The following is a 17,512-nucleotide window of genomic DNA, read 5'->3' on the forward strand; positions in this document are numbered from 1 at the left end:
TGCCATTTCTCACTTTGGCCTTACCTCGCTGGGTCTGGGTAAATTGGGTGCTCTCTGGATCCTGCTCCATCATAACGGGATAATGAAATGAGGGAAGACTCCAGCAGCCTCCTAGCAGAGATTAAAAAGATGGCAGTAATCCCTGTCAATGAACTCAGAGGTCATTCATACGGAAAAATGGGGGAAGAGATAAATAATATCCCCCTTTGCAGCTAGCTAATACCTGTTATCAGAGATCACACCCTTCGTACAAGCTAAGTACTTAGAGACATAAATAAATGAAGATCTATGGAGCTCCCAGAGTGGATACGGCCACTATATTATGTTAAATTTCACTCTTTGGTGAGAAATGAACAAGTGCATCAGAGACATGATCTTATTTCTATTTTCAGTAACTCCAGTAGACAGTTAGGAGGATGGGCGATCAACACAGGAGGGAAAAATTAGGCATACCCAGAGATTATCATGTAGTGTCAACATTTATCTTGTTTAGTTTCTCCATGCCATCCTAATCCATATCCCCTTATCTTCTATTTATTCTGCTCTGCCCACAGTCTTTTTGTAAGAAAGAGTACTCGGACTCTCTTAACAAAAATCTTTAATTACATAATCCAGCTCAATCAAAAATTTAACTGGTCATATGTGATACACATAACATTTTACTGAGCACTTTTTTGGTGCCAGGCAAATATACTAAGCATTTCACATAGATTTCTTTATTTAAACCTCACCAAAACCTGGAGAGGAACACATCACTATACACACAGGAGAAGGATTTTGTACTGTGGTACACAGCTATCAGTGATTGCACCAGAACTCCTGTGAGGGTCTGTCAACTCCAAAATGCTTCAAACTACTACGTAGGACCTTCCAGGCTCTAGGCAGGTAAAATGTGCATATATATATCAACTATGAGTCCAAGCTAGAATGTGGGCTCACTATTGTTCAATTCTTCCTATTTTTTAATGGAAGCCAGAAATCTGGACTTCTGCATGAAATCTCCTGTTAAATTTTAACTAAAACTTTTTTTCCTTTTCATTCAAGGGCCTGTTAAAACACATCTGATAAACATGCCCAAGAGCCCCCCCAGTTTGCCATAATCTGCTACACTGCTTCCCAACTCAAATGTACCTTGGCAGCCAATCAAGCTCCTGCTATAGAACCCATTTCAAACCTATTAGGATAGGTTTGAAAAAGAAATGCATATTGTTCCTCTCTAGCAGCAGCTTGTCCGGCTCTCCTGGGAACAGGTCTCTGGCACCCTGCCAGACTCTTTCTTAAAGCAGATCTGCAGAATAAGGACAGCAGCTACCAGTCTTTTCCAATTGAGTTAATTCAGTTCACTGTTATTAAAACCATCTGGCTTAGGTATAGTCACGTGCAGTCACTTTATCCCAGCAACTGGCTCTCAGAACGAAGCATTTCCCCTAACAGACTGAGAAAGCAATAATACAGTAGAGGTCCTATCAACCTGGCTTGCTAAACTTCCCTGCCATGGACAGCCAAATGTTAAATGATGTTTTTCATCTAGACAAGGCCTACAACCATCACACTTAAAACAACTGTAACTGTCCTACTACTGAAGGGAGAATACAATGTAACCAATAAGGAAGAGAGGAAAGAAATAAAATACATACTCACGAATGAAAACCTATGACTTCAATGATATCACTGTTCATAGCAGCAGAAATACTGCTTCATCAATCTTAAGACACACTTTCCACCCCCAAATTTTAACATGAAATTGGGATGTACCTTATTTAACTGTGTAACACAGATGAATAGGCAAGATTATTTTCTTTCATAAAGGCACATAAAACAATGGCATGTTCTTAAAGAGTTAAATCAAATCATAGCCCCTTCTACTACAAATGTCAACTCACATAGACACAGGCTGATAAACGCTGCTGTAAAGATAAGAGTAGGGAAAAAAAATAATGGCATGTCCTTGGATCTTGAAATACAGAGTGTTTGTGAGAGGAAGGAGTACGAGAAGTACACAGACTGGAGAAAGAAGAAAAGTGACAATTTTAAGAGTATGTATTCAGGACATTTATGCCATCTTACATAGTACTTAATCAGTACTAATAAATTAGTTGTATAGGAACTGGGTGGGAGTTGAAGAATGGAAGCAAGATCTGGGAGCAGCTGACTGCCCTGGAACACCCAGAAACTCATTCCACCCCCAAAGGCTCTGGAGTTAGTCCTGAATATCACTGAGCACTGTCATGCTATCCTCCAAATGGCTGATTAGTAAGCAGAGGCCCTTTGGCAAGGACCATCCTGTAGAGTATAGATCCTTCTTAAGTACTACTGCCTAGAAAATGACCTTGCTAAGTTAGGAGGCCAATATTACCCCCTATTATATCCAGGCAGTGACAGTGACAGTAAGGCAAATGAGAAAAAGGAGATTCTTGAACTAGAAGAGTTTAGATCAGATAATTTCAATTTTAATGATTCCACTTTATAATCCTGCTTCCCTCCCTAACGTCCCATCTTAACTCAGAAGACTTCTTTAAATCAGAGTAAAACCAAAATGTTAGGCTTTGTCCCTGGGGAGTCCCTGATAAGATAAGGTTCTTTAGGAACACCTACCCCCTCTGCCTAACCTGTTTGGCACCACTGGCTCCCCAGGCAATACAGTGAACTGGGAAGTCATACATACATGGCATTTAACACAAAATAAGAGCCAATTACTATGAATAGCACCCCACACACATCACTGATAAAACATTGAGTTCTTTATAGTTACAACACAAGTACTACCTGAAGGAATAAAATACCCCTCCAACTAGTGTTGAATGAAGAAAGAACTAGAGTTTACTGGATGAATAAATTTCACCACTCCTAGGAACCTCAAAGAAAGATCTTCCTCTCTTACAGTTAGCTTCTTGTAAAGAGACATTAATAGTGAAATCACACAAGAAAATGGAATGGGATGGCAACTGTGCACTTACTGCTCTGGCCACCACAAATCTGGCTTGATTTAATGATCTATCATGCAATTCAGTAATGGAAAATCAGATAGGACTTAGGAAAGGCTCAGACTAATTTGTTCAAGCTTGAATCTCCCATTTCATTCTGACCTATAATCTCAATTAGGAATGTTTAAAGAGTTACTGAAGCTCAGACAGGAAAAAAAAACAAAACCTTTTCTTTACAAGTATGCCTGGTTCATTCCCTATACTAGTGGTATCCCTACATTAGTGAGGTACACGAGGCTTGTGCTATTTTGATCTACCAGAGAAAGGAAGAAAATATTAAGACTTTTGATTTACAATATATAACTACAAAGTATCACACACACACACACACACACACACTGCTCAAAAGGCTTTTACAAACAGAGGCATTTTTTTAAAGTCTGAAGGACACTGCTCTATCAAAATATACACTACTTTAAGAAAATTCATAATTTATAAGAATAACCAGAAAATATAAAAAAACAAATATAGAAAAGCATGGCCATATTCACACATAGAGCAAAAGAGAAAATGATAAAACAAATGTAAAATGTTAACATCCAAGAAATGTGGGTGTAAGAGTATATGGGAATTATTTGCACTGTTTCTGCAACTTTTCTGCAAGTCTGAAAGTATTTCAAAGTTAAAAATGTCCAATACACAGTATCTAAAAGTAAACCACTGAAAACTAAAGAGAAAAATCACTCATTTTCAAAAAACTACTCACTTCTTAAAAAGGACTTCTTTAAACATGCTCTAAAGCAGGTTTGGTAAACTACAGGCCTTGGGCCAGCTGCTTGTTTTTATAAATAAAATTTGATCCAAATAGTCACATCCATTCATTTATATACTGTCTATGGCTGCACTGGAGCTAGCAAGGCAGAGTTGAGTAATCCTAATAGTGACAGGCCAAAAATATTTACTACCTGGCCCTTTATAGAAAAATTTTGCCCACCCGTACTCTAAAATATTTGCTCACATAAAATCCCTTGAAGGATAAAGTGGAGTCACTGAGGAATGAACAGAAAAACCTGAAAACAAAGTATCGCACATGAGAGTAAATTATCAAAAATTAATATTAAGCCTTGTTAAAAATCATAAATTAATAGGAATATAATTCAAGCTATAAAATTATTAACATTTTAAATGAATACAGTTATTTATTCCTTTCCTGATTAGTACTCTGAATGTGCAAGGAGGTTCCCTAGATTAGTTGTATCTTTTGACAACTAGGAACTAATAAATAGTGGAAGAAAGCTCTGCAAAAAAGCAAAGTTGCTGGGGCAAATGAGATGGGTCACCCAAAAAGAAAAGAACCTTTGTTTCAAATTCTGTGGATATCAGGATTGAGAAGCAGACAGCCTGGGCACTAACTGGTCTGGACAGAATAAACAAGCCGGTGACAACTCTTCCTTACTAAACAATAATATCCTGAAGACCTTCTAACTAGTTGTCAGATCACAGAGAAAATCAATATCCTAAAGCCAACAAACATGTCCAAACCTTCTCCAATCACTGAAAACAATCAATTGCCAAACTCTGACCTATAACTGATATAGAAACCTGCTCCTACAAGCTGGATGCCACTGGTATGTAATTTGCCAGCCTGGTGACATCTGCTATTTCAAGTTCAGGGGAGCCAAACCCAAACTAATTGCTCCCTTCTGCCTAGGAAATAAAATCCAAATTCCCCAGCTTGGCATCCAAAGCTTTGCAGCCAAATTTCTGATTTCTTCAGGACATACTATATGCTCTAACCCAGTGGTTTTCAAACTTCTGGTCTCAGAACTCCTTTAACACTCTTAAAAATTACTGAGGATCCCAAAGAGCTTTTGTTTATATGGGTTTCATGTATCAGTATTTACTATATTTTAAATGACAACTGAGAAATTTTTAGTACACAAGCACACATTCCATTAGCCATCAGAGTGATGACCTCACTGCACATTATGCAGCCTCTAAAAAACTCCAATGAACACTCGTGAAAGAATGAGAATGAAAAAGACAAAGAACATCTCAGTACTATCAGTTTTGACTTCAGAGCTCCCAGGCCACACTTTGAGGTCTACTGCTCTATCTAAACAAAACACTCACTTTCTCACGTACGTATTTAGCTTGGTCATGTCTTCTTTATGAAAAGTTCTTCTTCCTCATCTCTGCCTGTAAAAATCCTTCAAAGCTCAAACACTTGACTCCTTTAGCCAGAAGTTCAGCCTCTCTTCCCCAATACCCCATAGCATTTTGAAACCTTTCTTAAAAGGCCTTCTCCCAAGTCACCTTGTACTGCAACTATCATGTCTCATCTCTGCTACTGGACTACAAGCTACATGAAAGCAGGTACAGGGTCCAAGTTATCTTATTATCCCCACTAAAACTCACATCCATCCATATTAACATGTAATAGGAGACCCATAAATATTCTAAGTGAATAAGTCAGTCAGCAGGCTTAAGTAGATTTGGAAGAATTAGCAAAAAGACACATCTGACTGCCCTTCATTGACCCCATGACTTTCAGATGAGGTTGCCAGATGTCCAAAAACTGACACTCAAATTCCTGAAGGAACAAGGTTTTCAGAAACTGCTTACATCATCCTTCATCACTCCAGTCACTTAAGCAACTCAGCTTAAAGTGCTGACGTAGTTGTCCTGATATATATATATCTATAGTAGTCATGATTTATATATATGTAAATGCAGTGCAGCCTGGTCCCTGGAAGGCTTATTAAATCATAAAGTCAGACGCTGGCTACTTGCCTAGGATACTAACACTGATGCTCCTGGTCAGTGTATTGCCAAGAGACCTTACAGGGGAATGAGGGCAATGTTTTCAGAGGGATGAAGAGCCAGGAGGCCAAAGAAACTTAATGCACTACTGCCTTCATTTCTGAATCTTGCTCTGCAAGCCCCAGATCTCTGCCTTGGCGCATGCCTGGGCTGAGAGATGACAAGCCCTTACTCTTTGTTAAAAGTAATTGTGTGTTCTGAAATGACACCTCTATTATGATTGCCAAATTGACATCTCTGCCTTAAAGCGGAGGCATCCAAGCCTCCCCATTTCACACACTGGCAATTATCATTTAAGTTATCCAATGATAGACATTCATCTGATTGGTGCAGGGCCCCCTAGTTCTAGGGTACACTTATAGCACATGATATGGTTGCCAGCAGAGCCTGGCAGGCAATTCCTGCCTCTGCCATGGGGTGGACTAAGGAAAGGTGGCACTGCTAAAAGGCTAACTTCAGGAAAAAAAAAAAAAAAGGACATACTACAGTGTGGAAAAAATGAGAGTTCCTGTAGCCAGGATTCTCACCTGGCCCTGGTTGACTAGCTCACTGCACACCTGTGGGCAATACATGGCTGTTGACTCTATCTGGAGAGCTCTGCCCAGTGCTCTGGGCACAACATGGTGGCATGGCTGCAAGGCTGCAGGAGAGCAGAGCCGAGGCTGGAGTGGTGGCAGCGCCGAGGACAGAGGCCCAGAGGACAGCTGTGCAGAATGACTGTGCAGAGAGATCTGGAGGATGGCTGTGCAGGACAACTGCAGAGAGGCCCAGAGGACAGCTATGCGGGATGGCTGTGTGGACAGAGGGGCCCAGAGGACGGCTGTGAGGACAGAGGGGCCCAGAGGACGGCTGTGCAGACTGAGGGGCCCAGACTGGCTTGCTGTACGCAGACTTGCTCTGAGTGAATGGGATTATAGTGACTGACCTGCCACCTGGAAATAAAGTTGGATACAACCCTTTCACCCCAAGAACGTTTTGCTGTCATTTTCTTTGGTCACACTAAATCCATAGTGAACTTGCCTGGGGCTGAAACCCATTGGCAAGACAACAGAGAGAACTCAAGGTGCCTGTCCTATGGACTGGCCTTATTTTACTATCATCAAGCATAAACAATTCATGGAACTCTAAACAATGCCTTCCACCAGGAAAGCTTTAAAACACCTTTACAAATCATTAACGTTTTCCTCAATGTCTCTGTGCAGTGAGCAACAGATGGTAAAACATCAGAGCACAACATAATTACAGGCGTCAAAAGGGAAAAAACTGGAAAAGAATTCATACATGATGTGCAATTGTGTACCTTGCTATACAAGTCTTGTCTGAAAAGTCAGCCAGACCCCTCTGGGAACATCTGACTCTCTGCTGTTTGGTGGCTGGTTATTTTTAATACAATTGTAAAATGATTGGCCAGCACATGCTTAGCTCTTATTAATATCCTCATTATATTGAACTATAGTTATATGAAACTTCAGTTTATAATAAAAACTCACTTTTGTCAGCATCTAAACTCAAAGGTGATCTACATGGACATGTTTGTCTCCAAATCCATTTTCGCTGAGAGACTTGGAAGATCTGTCACAGACCACTGATTTTTTTCTTAAACTAGGAATTTAGATCAGAGGCTTTTTACCAAAGGATGAGTAAGAGCGTAACAGTAAGTCCCATGGCTAGTTCTGATACTCACATTCGCATATATATATATATATATATAACAAGCAGCAGCTGTTATATATACAGGTTTAGACTTTAAAAGGCAGTGCATCCTCACTGACTGCTTTCCCCCAAAATCAAGAAGAGATTTACAGAATTCATTAATCCTGAATTCTTGGCTAATTTTATTCAGAACAGACAGTTTCAAAAAGATCTATCTCTAGACCCACGAATTCTACAAAGAATATACTGGTAGAATCATTTACTGTTTCAATAACAGCAAACCTGTACATTTCTTCTTAGATGATTTTTCATATTCTTGACCTGAAATTTTTAAAACCCTCAACCAAGCTAGTTGTTCTTAAGTGACAGGCTATTGATCCTGGTATACTACAAACACTATACTGTGAAGTAAAACGTTAGGGCCAACATTAGAAGGCAAAGAGAACTGGCAATGAAGCCTTACAAGAGAATGAGGATAAAGGAATAAACAGTGGGCTGGGGATTATTAACCAGAGGCAAAGAGGCAGCCTTCCTGGCACACATATGTTCAAGTAATGAGCTTTCTGGAGTCTACAGAAATAGACAGGAGGGCAGAGACTCCAGCTGGGTCCCGAAACAAGCCACTGTTAAACCTTGGGCTAACAGAAAGCTAGGAGTACAATCATTTTTCTTATATCCTGGGTTCATTCTGAACTGCTTCGCTTAGTGAATTTCTTTGATTTTTACTGGTTTGCCTCTGGGGGTATACTAACTTGCTCTTCCACCCTGATCCTGACTTCAGCAACCTTCCTATTCCTTTTGGACTCAAGCATTTGATGCCACTGGAATAATTTCTCCACCATTTCCCTCTGTCTAGACAACATGAAATTGTCATAAGTGACACCTAAAGTACAATTAGTAGAGAAACTCCAATTCCCACTCTCCTCCCCCATTTCCCCAAAAGAATTGCACATTAACATCCTCCAGCATGTCAATCAATATTATCTGAAGATTAACTCCGTGGAGCCTGGAAGGCATTTAATTCCCAGCTTACTAAATATTAGGCTTTCCCCCTCTACTATAATTAGAAGGTGCAAATCGCCTTCTTTTCACTAGCACTAATGCTTTTAATCTCAGAGATGTGAATACCTGCTGAGTTGATACCTGAATAAAAAGTCCTTACAAACACCACTCTGTCCAGCTGCATTTGATTTGGGGAAAACACAGACAAAAGCAAAGAGACAAGGCAAAAGAGGAGAGAGGCAATGAAAGAAAGGCATGACTCAAGAACATCAGAACCAGGCATTATATTATTATAACTATTAAAGAATAGAATAAGATGGTTGGAAGTCATGCCAGTTCTGTGAAATGTAGTATTTAAAAAACAGCAAGGAACTATTTACAATAGCCAAGATATGGAAGCAACCTACATGTCCATCAGTAGATGAATAAAGAAGATATGGTATATATACACATGGAATATTATTCAGACATAAGAGGAAAACAAATCCTATCATTTGCAGCGACATGGATAGACTTAGAGGGTATTATGCTCAGTGTAATAAGCCAGGTGGAGAAAGACAAGTACCAAATGATCTCACTCATTTGTGGAGTATAACAACAAAGCAAAACTGAAGGAACAAAACAGCAGCAGACTCACAGACTCCAAGAAGAGACTAGCAGTTACCAAAGGGAAGAGGCTGGGAGGGGTGGGTGGGGAGAGAGGGAGAAGGGGATTATGGGGCACTATTATTAGCAATCACAATATAGGCAGGTGGGGAAGGCAGTACAGCATGGAGAAGACAAGTACTGACTCTATAACATCTTACTACGCTGATGGACAGTGACTGCAATGGGGCAGGGATGAGGACTTGATAATACAGATGAATGCTGAAACCACTGTGTTGTTTATATGAAACCATCATAAGATTGTACATCAATGATACTTTAATAAAAAAAAAAAAACAGCAAGGACAGAAAATGATGTAATAAATTATCAGTGGTTTTCAACAAGAGAGGGTTCCCCCCAGAGGAAAAATGGCAACATCTGGAGACATATTTGGTTGTTGCAACTGGGTTGGTAGTGCCCCAACACCTAGTGACTAAGGCCAGGGACAGTTAAACATCCTACAGTGGACAGGACAGCCTCCCATGGTAAAGAACTACCCAGCCCCCAATGTTAATAGTGATGCTGTTGCTCTATATCCTAATGGTCTGGGACTAACTAAGAGAACTAACATATGAGGCAAATCAGTGCTTTAGCTTTAGAATCAGACTGTAGTTTAAATTAATCATCTTGTGTCATATACTAGCTGTGTGACGTTGGGCAAGTTCACTACTGTCAGTGTCTGAATTTAAGGCGCAATCCCTATTTTACAAGGTTGTAATAATTAAGAAAGAACATATGTATAGCAGCCAACACACAGTCCAATAAATAGTGATTTTTTTCTTCTTCTTTGGATTACAACTACCGAAGTGTCTACAGGGAATGTAATTTACAATCTGGTCACACAAGTCACCATGTCTAGAAAGGTGGTTTCTTAGAAAGGTATGTGTTGAAGAAGGATGCGTGTACCTGAGCCCTAAGAATCACTAGTCTCATCCAAACAAGTCATGGGAGCAGTCACTCACTCATACTTCCACCATCCTGTCTGTTGGGCTACTCAACCATCAATTCAAACCACAAATATTTAGTGAGTGTCTCCCACTGGCTATATATTAGTATATAAAATAGATATGGTCCCTGTAGTAACTATTCTCTGAGGATGGACACCAAAGAACCATTCCTCTTGGTATTCTTGTCTTCGTGTGGTCTCTTCCTACACTGAATTTAGACCACTCGGTTCCTTGCTTTAAACCAAGACAATGTCTCAAGTTGTACGAGTTCTGAGCCTAGCCTTTAAGAGAACTCCTGGAATTGTCACTTTTGGAAGCCCTAAGCTGCTAGGTTAAAAATCTGGCTACTCAGCTGACCACATGGAGGAGTCCCTGAAACCACATGGAGAAGCAGAGAGATCTACATGTCCCAACTGAGCCTCCAGGTGACTCCAGAGAGGCCCCATGTAAGACCAGCAAAAGAACTTCCCAACTGAGTCCAGTCTACCCAAACAACAATAAAAGATAATAAAATTGTTATTTTAAGTCACTAAGTTTCTTTGTGTGGTTTGTTATGGACCAGGAGAGAAATGAAAAATGGTTGCTGATCTTGTAAAACTTCCAAGTTAGTCATAACAGCAGCATTAGAACTAAGTCTATGAAGCTAGTTTACAGACCTAAAGCAAACACATCTGTACTCAGAGGAACCAAGGCTATCAAAACACCAAACAAGATATTTGGAAACAGACCTTAAACAATAAAACTCAGTGTAAACTTGCTCTCAGAGTCCAAAGCATGAGGACTTGTTATTGGTTAGAGGTGTCAATGTCAATTTAGAAAGACTTGCTACTCTTTGGACCTATCCCAATCAGACTCTCCACCTTTCTGAAAAACACTTCTGCCCTCAATGGCTCCCTCCAATATAGAAGGTGGCCCTAGAATTGGGGAAATTAGGCTATTTGTGCTCCCTCCCTCACCAAGAGGCAGAACCAGTTTCTTTTGCACAAATCACTATAAAAGAGTGCAGGAAAAATGAAGATAATATCCCATTCCCTTGCTATGGACCGAACTACTTCCTGTATTACTGAACTATCTAAAATAGAACCTCATTGTGTCTGCTGCAAGTGGCTAATGATAGTAACTAGCACCAGCCCTATCACACTAGCCATCCCTTATCCTCCCTTTACAAGTCACCTCATTTTTTTATGTGCTTGGTTTACCCCAATTTTACACAGTAGGATTTCAGATGCCCTATAAAGCCTGGAGTCCAAAAAACTATACTAAAAGATGGAAAAGGAAATGACCTACAGGAAATATGTCATGGCAAAAGGAAGTGAGTATTTTTCCTTTTCCTTTCCTTTTCTTTTTTTTTTTTTTTTGGGAGTGGAGAAAGGGAGAAAAAAACAGGCATTTCTTGAGCACCTAAACTTGTAAAAACAACTAATGTTTAATTCATTTAACCTTCCCATGATTTTACAATAAGGAGACTGAGTTCAGAGAGGCCACTTACCCTGCTTAAGGTCACACGAGAGAGCCAGAATTTGAATCCAGTGCTGTTCAACTCCAATCTTTCTATTAGAATATGTCACAACATGAGAGAAGAGAGGGAACCCAAGGAAGCTATGAGAGTTAAAACCACCTTGCATTACATGGGGCAGTAGCAAAAGGTAAATACAAATAGATCTTAGTACAGCACAGAGATTTGGTGGGGTGGGGGTGATGTTAGAGCTCCTAGGTAGTCTAAAACAGTGTTCTCTAAATTACTGTGTATCAAAATCACCTGAAGAGCTTGTTAAAAAATGCAGATTGCACACTCCCATGGGTTCTGATTCAGCAGGTTTGGGTGAGCCCAGAAACTTGCATTTCTAACAAGCTCCCAGGAGATGCTGATGTTCCTGGTCTGGGGACCACACTTTCAGAAACACCAGCCAAAAGACCTCACAATAAACACATTCTGATATAATTACCTACTCTCTACCTTATTACATCCAAAACAGTACCACAAAATAGTAACATAGTTGCCAAATTTAGTGGCTCTAAAAGGGATTTAAAAATTCAGCAACTCTGTTAGGATGAACTTTATAGCAATAGTCCTCTGCCTTTAAGAAGCTAACAGAAAATGACCAGCCCAACTTCTGCCTCAATTCTTTCTGAGAACTCATAAAGAGACAAGTGTAAAAAGGAATAAGAAAAACATGTAGAGAAGAAAGACTATTGGCCTTCTGGGAAGATGCTAGACTGGAGAAGTTTAAAGAAAAAAAGAGCTCCTTCTTGTTTAAAGTTTGAAAGGGTTTTATCTGCTAAAAAGAAAATTAAGAAAACAGTCTTATTTACAATAGCATCAAAAAGAATAAAATACTTAGGAATAAGTTTAAAACAAAGAGGTGAAAGACCAGTATATTCAAACTATGAAACACTGCTGAAAGAAATCAAAGACACAAATAAATGGAAAGATATCCTATGTTCATGAACTGGAAGATTTCATATGTTAAGTGTTAAAACGCTCATAATAGCCAAAGCAATCTACAGATTCAATAAAACCCCTATCAAAACCCCCAATGGCATTTTTTGCAAAAGGAGAAAAAAAATCCTAACATTCATATAGAATCTCAAAGGACTCTGAACAGCCAATCTTGAGAAAGAAGAACGAAGCTGGACACTTCCTGATTTCAAAACGTATTACAAATGTACAGTAACCAAAACAGTATGGTACTGGCCTAAAGACAGACATACAGACCAAAGAAACAGAACAGAGAGCCTAGACACAAACCCTTTTGCATATGGTCAAATGTTCTTTGACAAGGGTGCCAAGACTACATACACAAAGGGGAAAGGACAGTCTCTCCAACAAATGGTATTGGGAAAACTAGCTATCCACACACCAAAGAATAAAGATAGACCCTTATATTATGCCATATATAAATATTAACTCAAAACTGATTAAAGACCTAAACATTAAGACCTGAAACTACAGAAGTCCTTGAAGAAAACACAAGGGAAAAGCTATATGATACTGGAAAGGGCAATGATCTTGTTAGATATGACAGCAAAAGCACAAGCAACAAAAGCAGTAGACAAATGGGATTGCATCAAACTTAAAAAATTTATGTACAGCAAAGGAAACAATCAACAGAGTTAAAAGGTGACCTATAGAATAGGAGAAAATAATGACAAACTATTTATCAGAGAAGGGGTTAATAACCAAAATATATTAAGAACTCATAATTTAATAACAACAAAAAATATCCCAATTAAAAAATGGGCAAAGGACTTGGACATCAATCCTAAAAAGATACACAAATGGTCAATTACCATCACTTATTATGTGGGAAATGCAAATCAAACCATAATGGAATATTACCTCATGCCTGTTATGAGGGCCACTGTCAGAAACCAGAAAATAATGTTAGCAAGCACATGGAGAAATTGGAACCCTGGCACACCATGGGTAGGGTGTAAAATGGTGATAGTGCAGCTGCTATGAAAAACAGTAAATAGCTTCCTCAAAAAAGTAAAAATAAAACTACCGCATGACACAGAAATCTCATTTCTGAGTATATAGCCAAAAGAACGGAAAACAGGATCTCAAAGCGAAACTTACATACCCATATCTGTATACCCTGCAGAATTATTCACAATAGCCAAGATGTGGAAGCAACCTAAATGTCTGTCAACTGATGAATGAATAAAGAAAATACGGTTTATACATACAATGGAATGTCAGCCTTTGAAAAGAAGAAAATCCTGTCACATACTACAACATCAATGAACCTTGAAGACATTATGCTAAGTGAAATAAGTTAATCACAAAAAGACAAATGATCACTTATAAGAGGCATCTAAAGTAATCAAACTCATAGGAAAAGAAAATTGAATGGTGGTTGCCAGAGGATGGGAGGGAGGGAAAATGCAGAATTTTTCAGTGAGTATAGCATTTCATTCATGCAAGAAGAAAAACTTCTAGAGATCTGTTGTACAATTATGTGCATACATGTAACAACACTGCACATTAAAAAAATTTTTAAAGGGTACATTTCTGTTATGTGTTTTTTATCACAGTAAGAAAAAGACCCCCAGAAATGGGTTACATTTGCTACCAGAGCAAAGAAAGGAAAAATAAAAACCACCTCACTGAGGTGAAGTGATCAAAAGAGACAGTAGGGAGATACAGCAAAACTGAGTAATGTATGTGAATATATGGAGGGGAGGAAAAAAGTAAAAGAGACCAAAGGTGTCACACTCATACCCTTTGATGCAGCAAAGGAAAGGGCACAAGGTTAACAAGCTGCAATTCTCCATTACAAGGTCATACTTTCAGCCTTTGATTCCATTATTACTATGATTTTCTACTACTGCTGTAACTTGATTTTAATTTTCTGGCAGATGACAGCCATATCAAGCAAACTTTGCACTGGAACACACCCCTCTACCCAAGGTACTCTGCTCACAAGGAGAGGTGCATATGTTCTCTAGTTTATTAAAGAAAGGTATTTTTCATACTGTATAACATAACCTAACAAATCTGCTCACTAAAGTGTGCTCTAGCCAGCAAATAGGCTTAGCACCCCCACTTTCCCTCTTTGGAAACAGAGAAGGATTTGATTAATTGCTATTAAAAAGTCACGCAAGATTTCTCAAGATGGCGGCATGAGTAGGGCAGCGGAAATCTCCTTCCAAAACCATATGCATTTTGAAAATATAGTAAATACAACTATTCCTAAAAGAGAGACCAGAAGATACAGTACAACAGCCAGGCTACATCTACATCTCTCAGAACTCAGCATCTCACAAAAATGGTAAGATACAAAGCTGTGACCTGGTGGGACCCAAGCACTTCCCCCACCCCAGCTCAATAGCAGGAGGAAAAGAATCAAAGTAGGGAGAAAATGGAAGCACAGGACTGCCAAATAACCAGCCCTAGTAATCTGCACTGGGAGCACAGACACATACATTGCACGGTGTACTGGATATTAGAGAAACAGAAAAGTAAAATCTAAGACTAAGACTGTGAACAGGTCCCCACAGCCGGCTCCCCTGGGACAAAAGAAAAGCGGGCGCTTTAAAAGTCTTAAAGAGACAAGGGTTTAACAGGTGGACAAAATCGTCCTGGCATATTCAGCCCAGGAGGCTGGGAATTTTAAGGAACTTCAGCCACGCCAGCCCCCAGGTGGCAACACAGTTCCAAAGCCACTCATGGTGATAAGCAGCCTGCCCTTCATTCCCCCCCACCAGCATTGCAAGCAAACTGGCTGACCCGCCATTACGGTGAACCAGCCAGGGAGCAGCCCAGCCCACAGCAACCACACAGAGTCTTCTCCCAGCATGCAGCTAACCAGGCCAGACCCAGAGGCTTCCCCCAGCACACACCTGCCCAGCACAGGCAGACAAAGCCAGTGCAAAGTCCGGAAGGCATGCAGGGGTGAAGTTCTCACAGGAGAACACACGCTGATCATCTGCAATCCCTGCGAGTGCCCTAGGCTATCCCAAGGGCTGCCCCACCCATGGCAGCTAAGGGGATTAACCCAGACACTGTTCCTGGTGTGCAGTTAACTGGCACAGGCAGTGAAAAAGGGCAAGGCGACCAGCAAGCACAAAGGGATTTCGTTCTCCCAGCTGACACATGCGCCACTTGCTGGCGATCACTTCCATGGCCATGAAAAGGAATAAGAAGCTGGTCCAGTACAAAATCACTCAAACGCCAGAGAGAGGGCCTGGTGAGATCAATATTACCAATTTTCTTGAAAAAGAATTCAAAATAAAAGTCATAAAGATGCTGATGGAGCTCCAGAGAAATATGCAAGAAATAAGGGATGAAGTCCGGAGGGCGACAACAGAAATGAAACAAACAATGGAAGGACTTATGAAAAGACTCAATGAGGTGCAAGAGACTGTTAATGGAACACAAATCAGAGAACAGGAATACAGAGAGGCTGAGGCAGAGAGAGAAAAAAGCATCTCTAGGAATGAAAGAATATTAAGAGGACTGTGTGACCAGTCCAAACGGAACAACATTTGCATAATAAGGGTACCAGAAGAAGAATACAGAGAAAAAGTGATAGAAAGTGTATTTGAAGAAATAATTGCTGAAAACTTCCCCAAGCTGGGGAAGGAAATAGTCTCTCAGACCATGGAAGCCCACAGATCTCCCAACACAAGGGACTCAAGGAGGATAACAACAAAGACATATAATACTTAAAACGGCAAAGATCAAAGACAATGACAGAGTATTAAAAGCAGCCAGAGAGAGAAAAAATATCACCTACAAAGGAAAACGAACCAGGCAATCATCAGACTTCTCAACAGAAACCTTACAGACCAGAAGAGAATGGCATGATACATTTAATGCAATGAAACAGAAGGGCCTTGGACATACAATGGGAAAATGACAGCCTCTTCAACAGCTGGTGTTGGCAAAACTGGACAGCTACATGCAAGAGAATTAAACTGGATTATTGCTTAACCCCATATACAAAAGTAAACTTGAAATGGATTAAAGACTTGAATGTAAGTCATGAAACCATAAAACTCTTAGAAAACAACATAGGCAAATATCTCCTGAATATAAAAATAAGCAACTTCCAGAATGCATTTCCTTGAGCAAGGGAAACAAAAGTAAAAATGAACTCATGGGACTACATCAAATTAAAAAGTTTCTGTACGGCAATGGATACCAACAACAGAACAAAAAGGCATCCGACAGTATGGGAGAATATATTTGTAAATGACATATCCAACAAGGGGTTAACGTCCAAAATATATAAAGAACTTACACACCTCAATACCCCAAAAGCAAATAACCCGATTAAAAAATGGGCAGAGGATATGAAGAGACAATTCTCCAAAGAAGAAATTCAGATGGCCAACAGACACATGAGAAGATGCTCCACATCGCTAATCATCAGGGTAATGCAAATTAAAACCACAATGAGATATCACCTCACACCAGTAAGGATGGCCAGCATTGGAAAGACTAAGAACAACAAATGCTGGTGAGGATGCACAGTAAGGGGAACCCTTCTACACTGCTGGTGGGAATGTAAGCTAGTTCAACCTTTGTGGAAAGCAATATGGAGGTTCCCCAAAAAACTAAAAATAGAAATACCATTTGAACCTGGAATCACACTCCTTGGAATATACCCAAAGAATACAACTTCTCAGATTCAAAAAGACATATGCACCCCTATGTTTATCGCAGCACTTTTTACAATAGCCAAGATATGGAAGCAACCTAAGTGTCCATCTGTAGATGAATGGATAAAGAAGGTGTGGTACATATATACAATGTAATACTATTCAGCCATAAGAAAGAAATAAATCCTACCATTTACAACAGCATGGATGGAGCTGGAGGATATTATGTTCAGTGAAATAAGCCAGGAGAGAAACACAAGTGCCAAACGATTTATCTCATTTGTGGAGTATAACAATGAAGCAGATCATCGGTGGGGCGGAAGATGGCGGCGTGAGTAGAGCAGCGGAAATCTCCTCCCAAAACAACATATATCTATGAAAATATAACAAAGACAACCCTTCCTAGA

The 17,512-nt window shown here is 39.8% G+C and overlaps 1 protein-coding gene across 9 annotated transcripts in view; it reads right to left on the bottom strand.

Annotated features, from left to right (window-relative positions):
* Positions 1 to 17,512, bottom strand: part of AMBRA1 (autophagy and beclin 1 regulator 1) — a 247,065-nt gene that overhangs the window by 168,990 nt on the left and 60,563 nt on the right. For 6 of the 9 annotated variants that reach the window (XM_036891716.2, XM_036891718.2, XM_057507588.1 and 3 more), the window contains one exon: positions 25 to 111. The exons of the other annotated variants lie outside the window; for them this stretch is intronic. In XM_036891716.2, the coding sequence (XP_036747611.2) occupies positions 25 to 111 (87 nt within the window). The remainder of the gene's footprint in view (positions 1 to 24; positions 112 to 17,512) is intronic. 9 annotated transcript variants of the gene reach the window in all.

This window comes from Manis pentadactyla, chromosome 9, assembly GCF_030020395.1.
Source record: "Manis pentadactyla isolate mManPen7 chromosome 9, mManPen7.hap1, whole genome shotgun sequence".
In the NCBI taxonomy this organism is placed as follows: Eukaryota; Metazoa; Chordata; class Mammalia; order Pholidota; family Manidae; genus Manis; species Manis pentadactyla.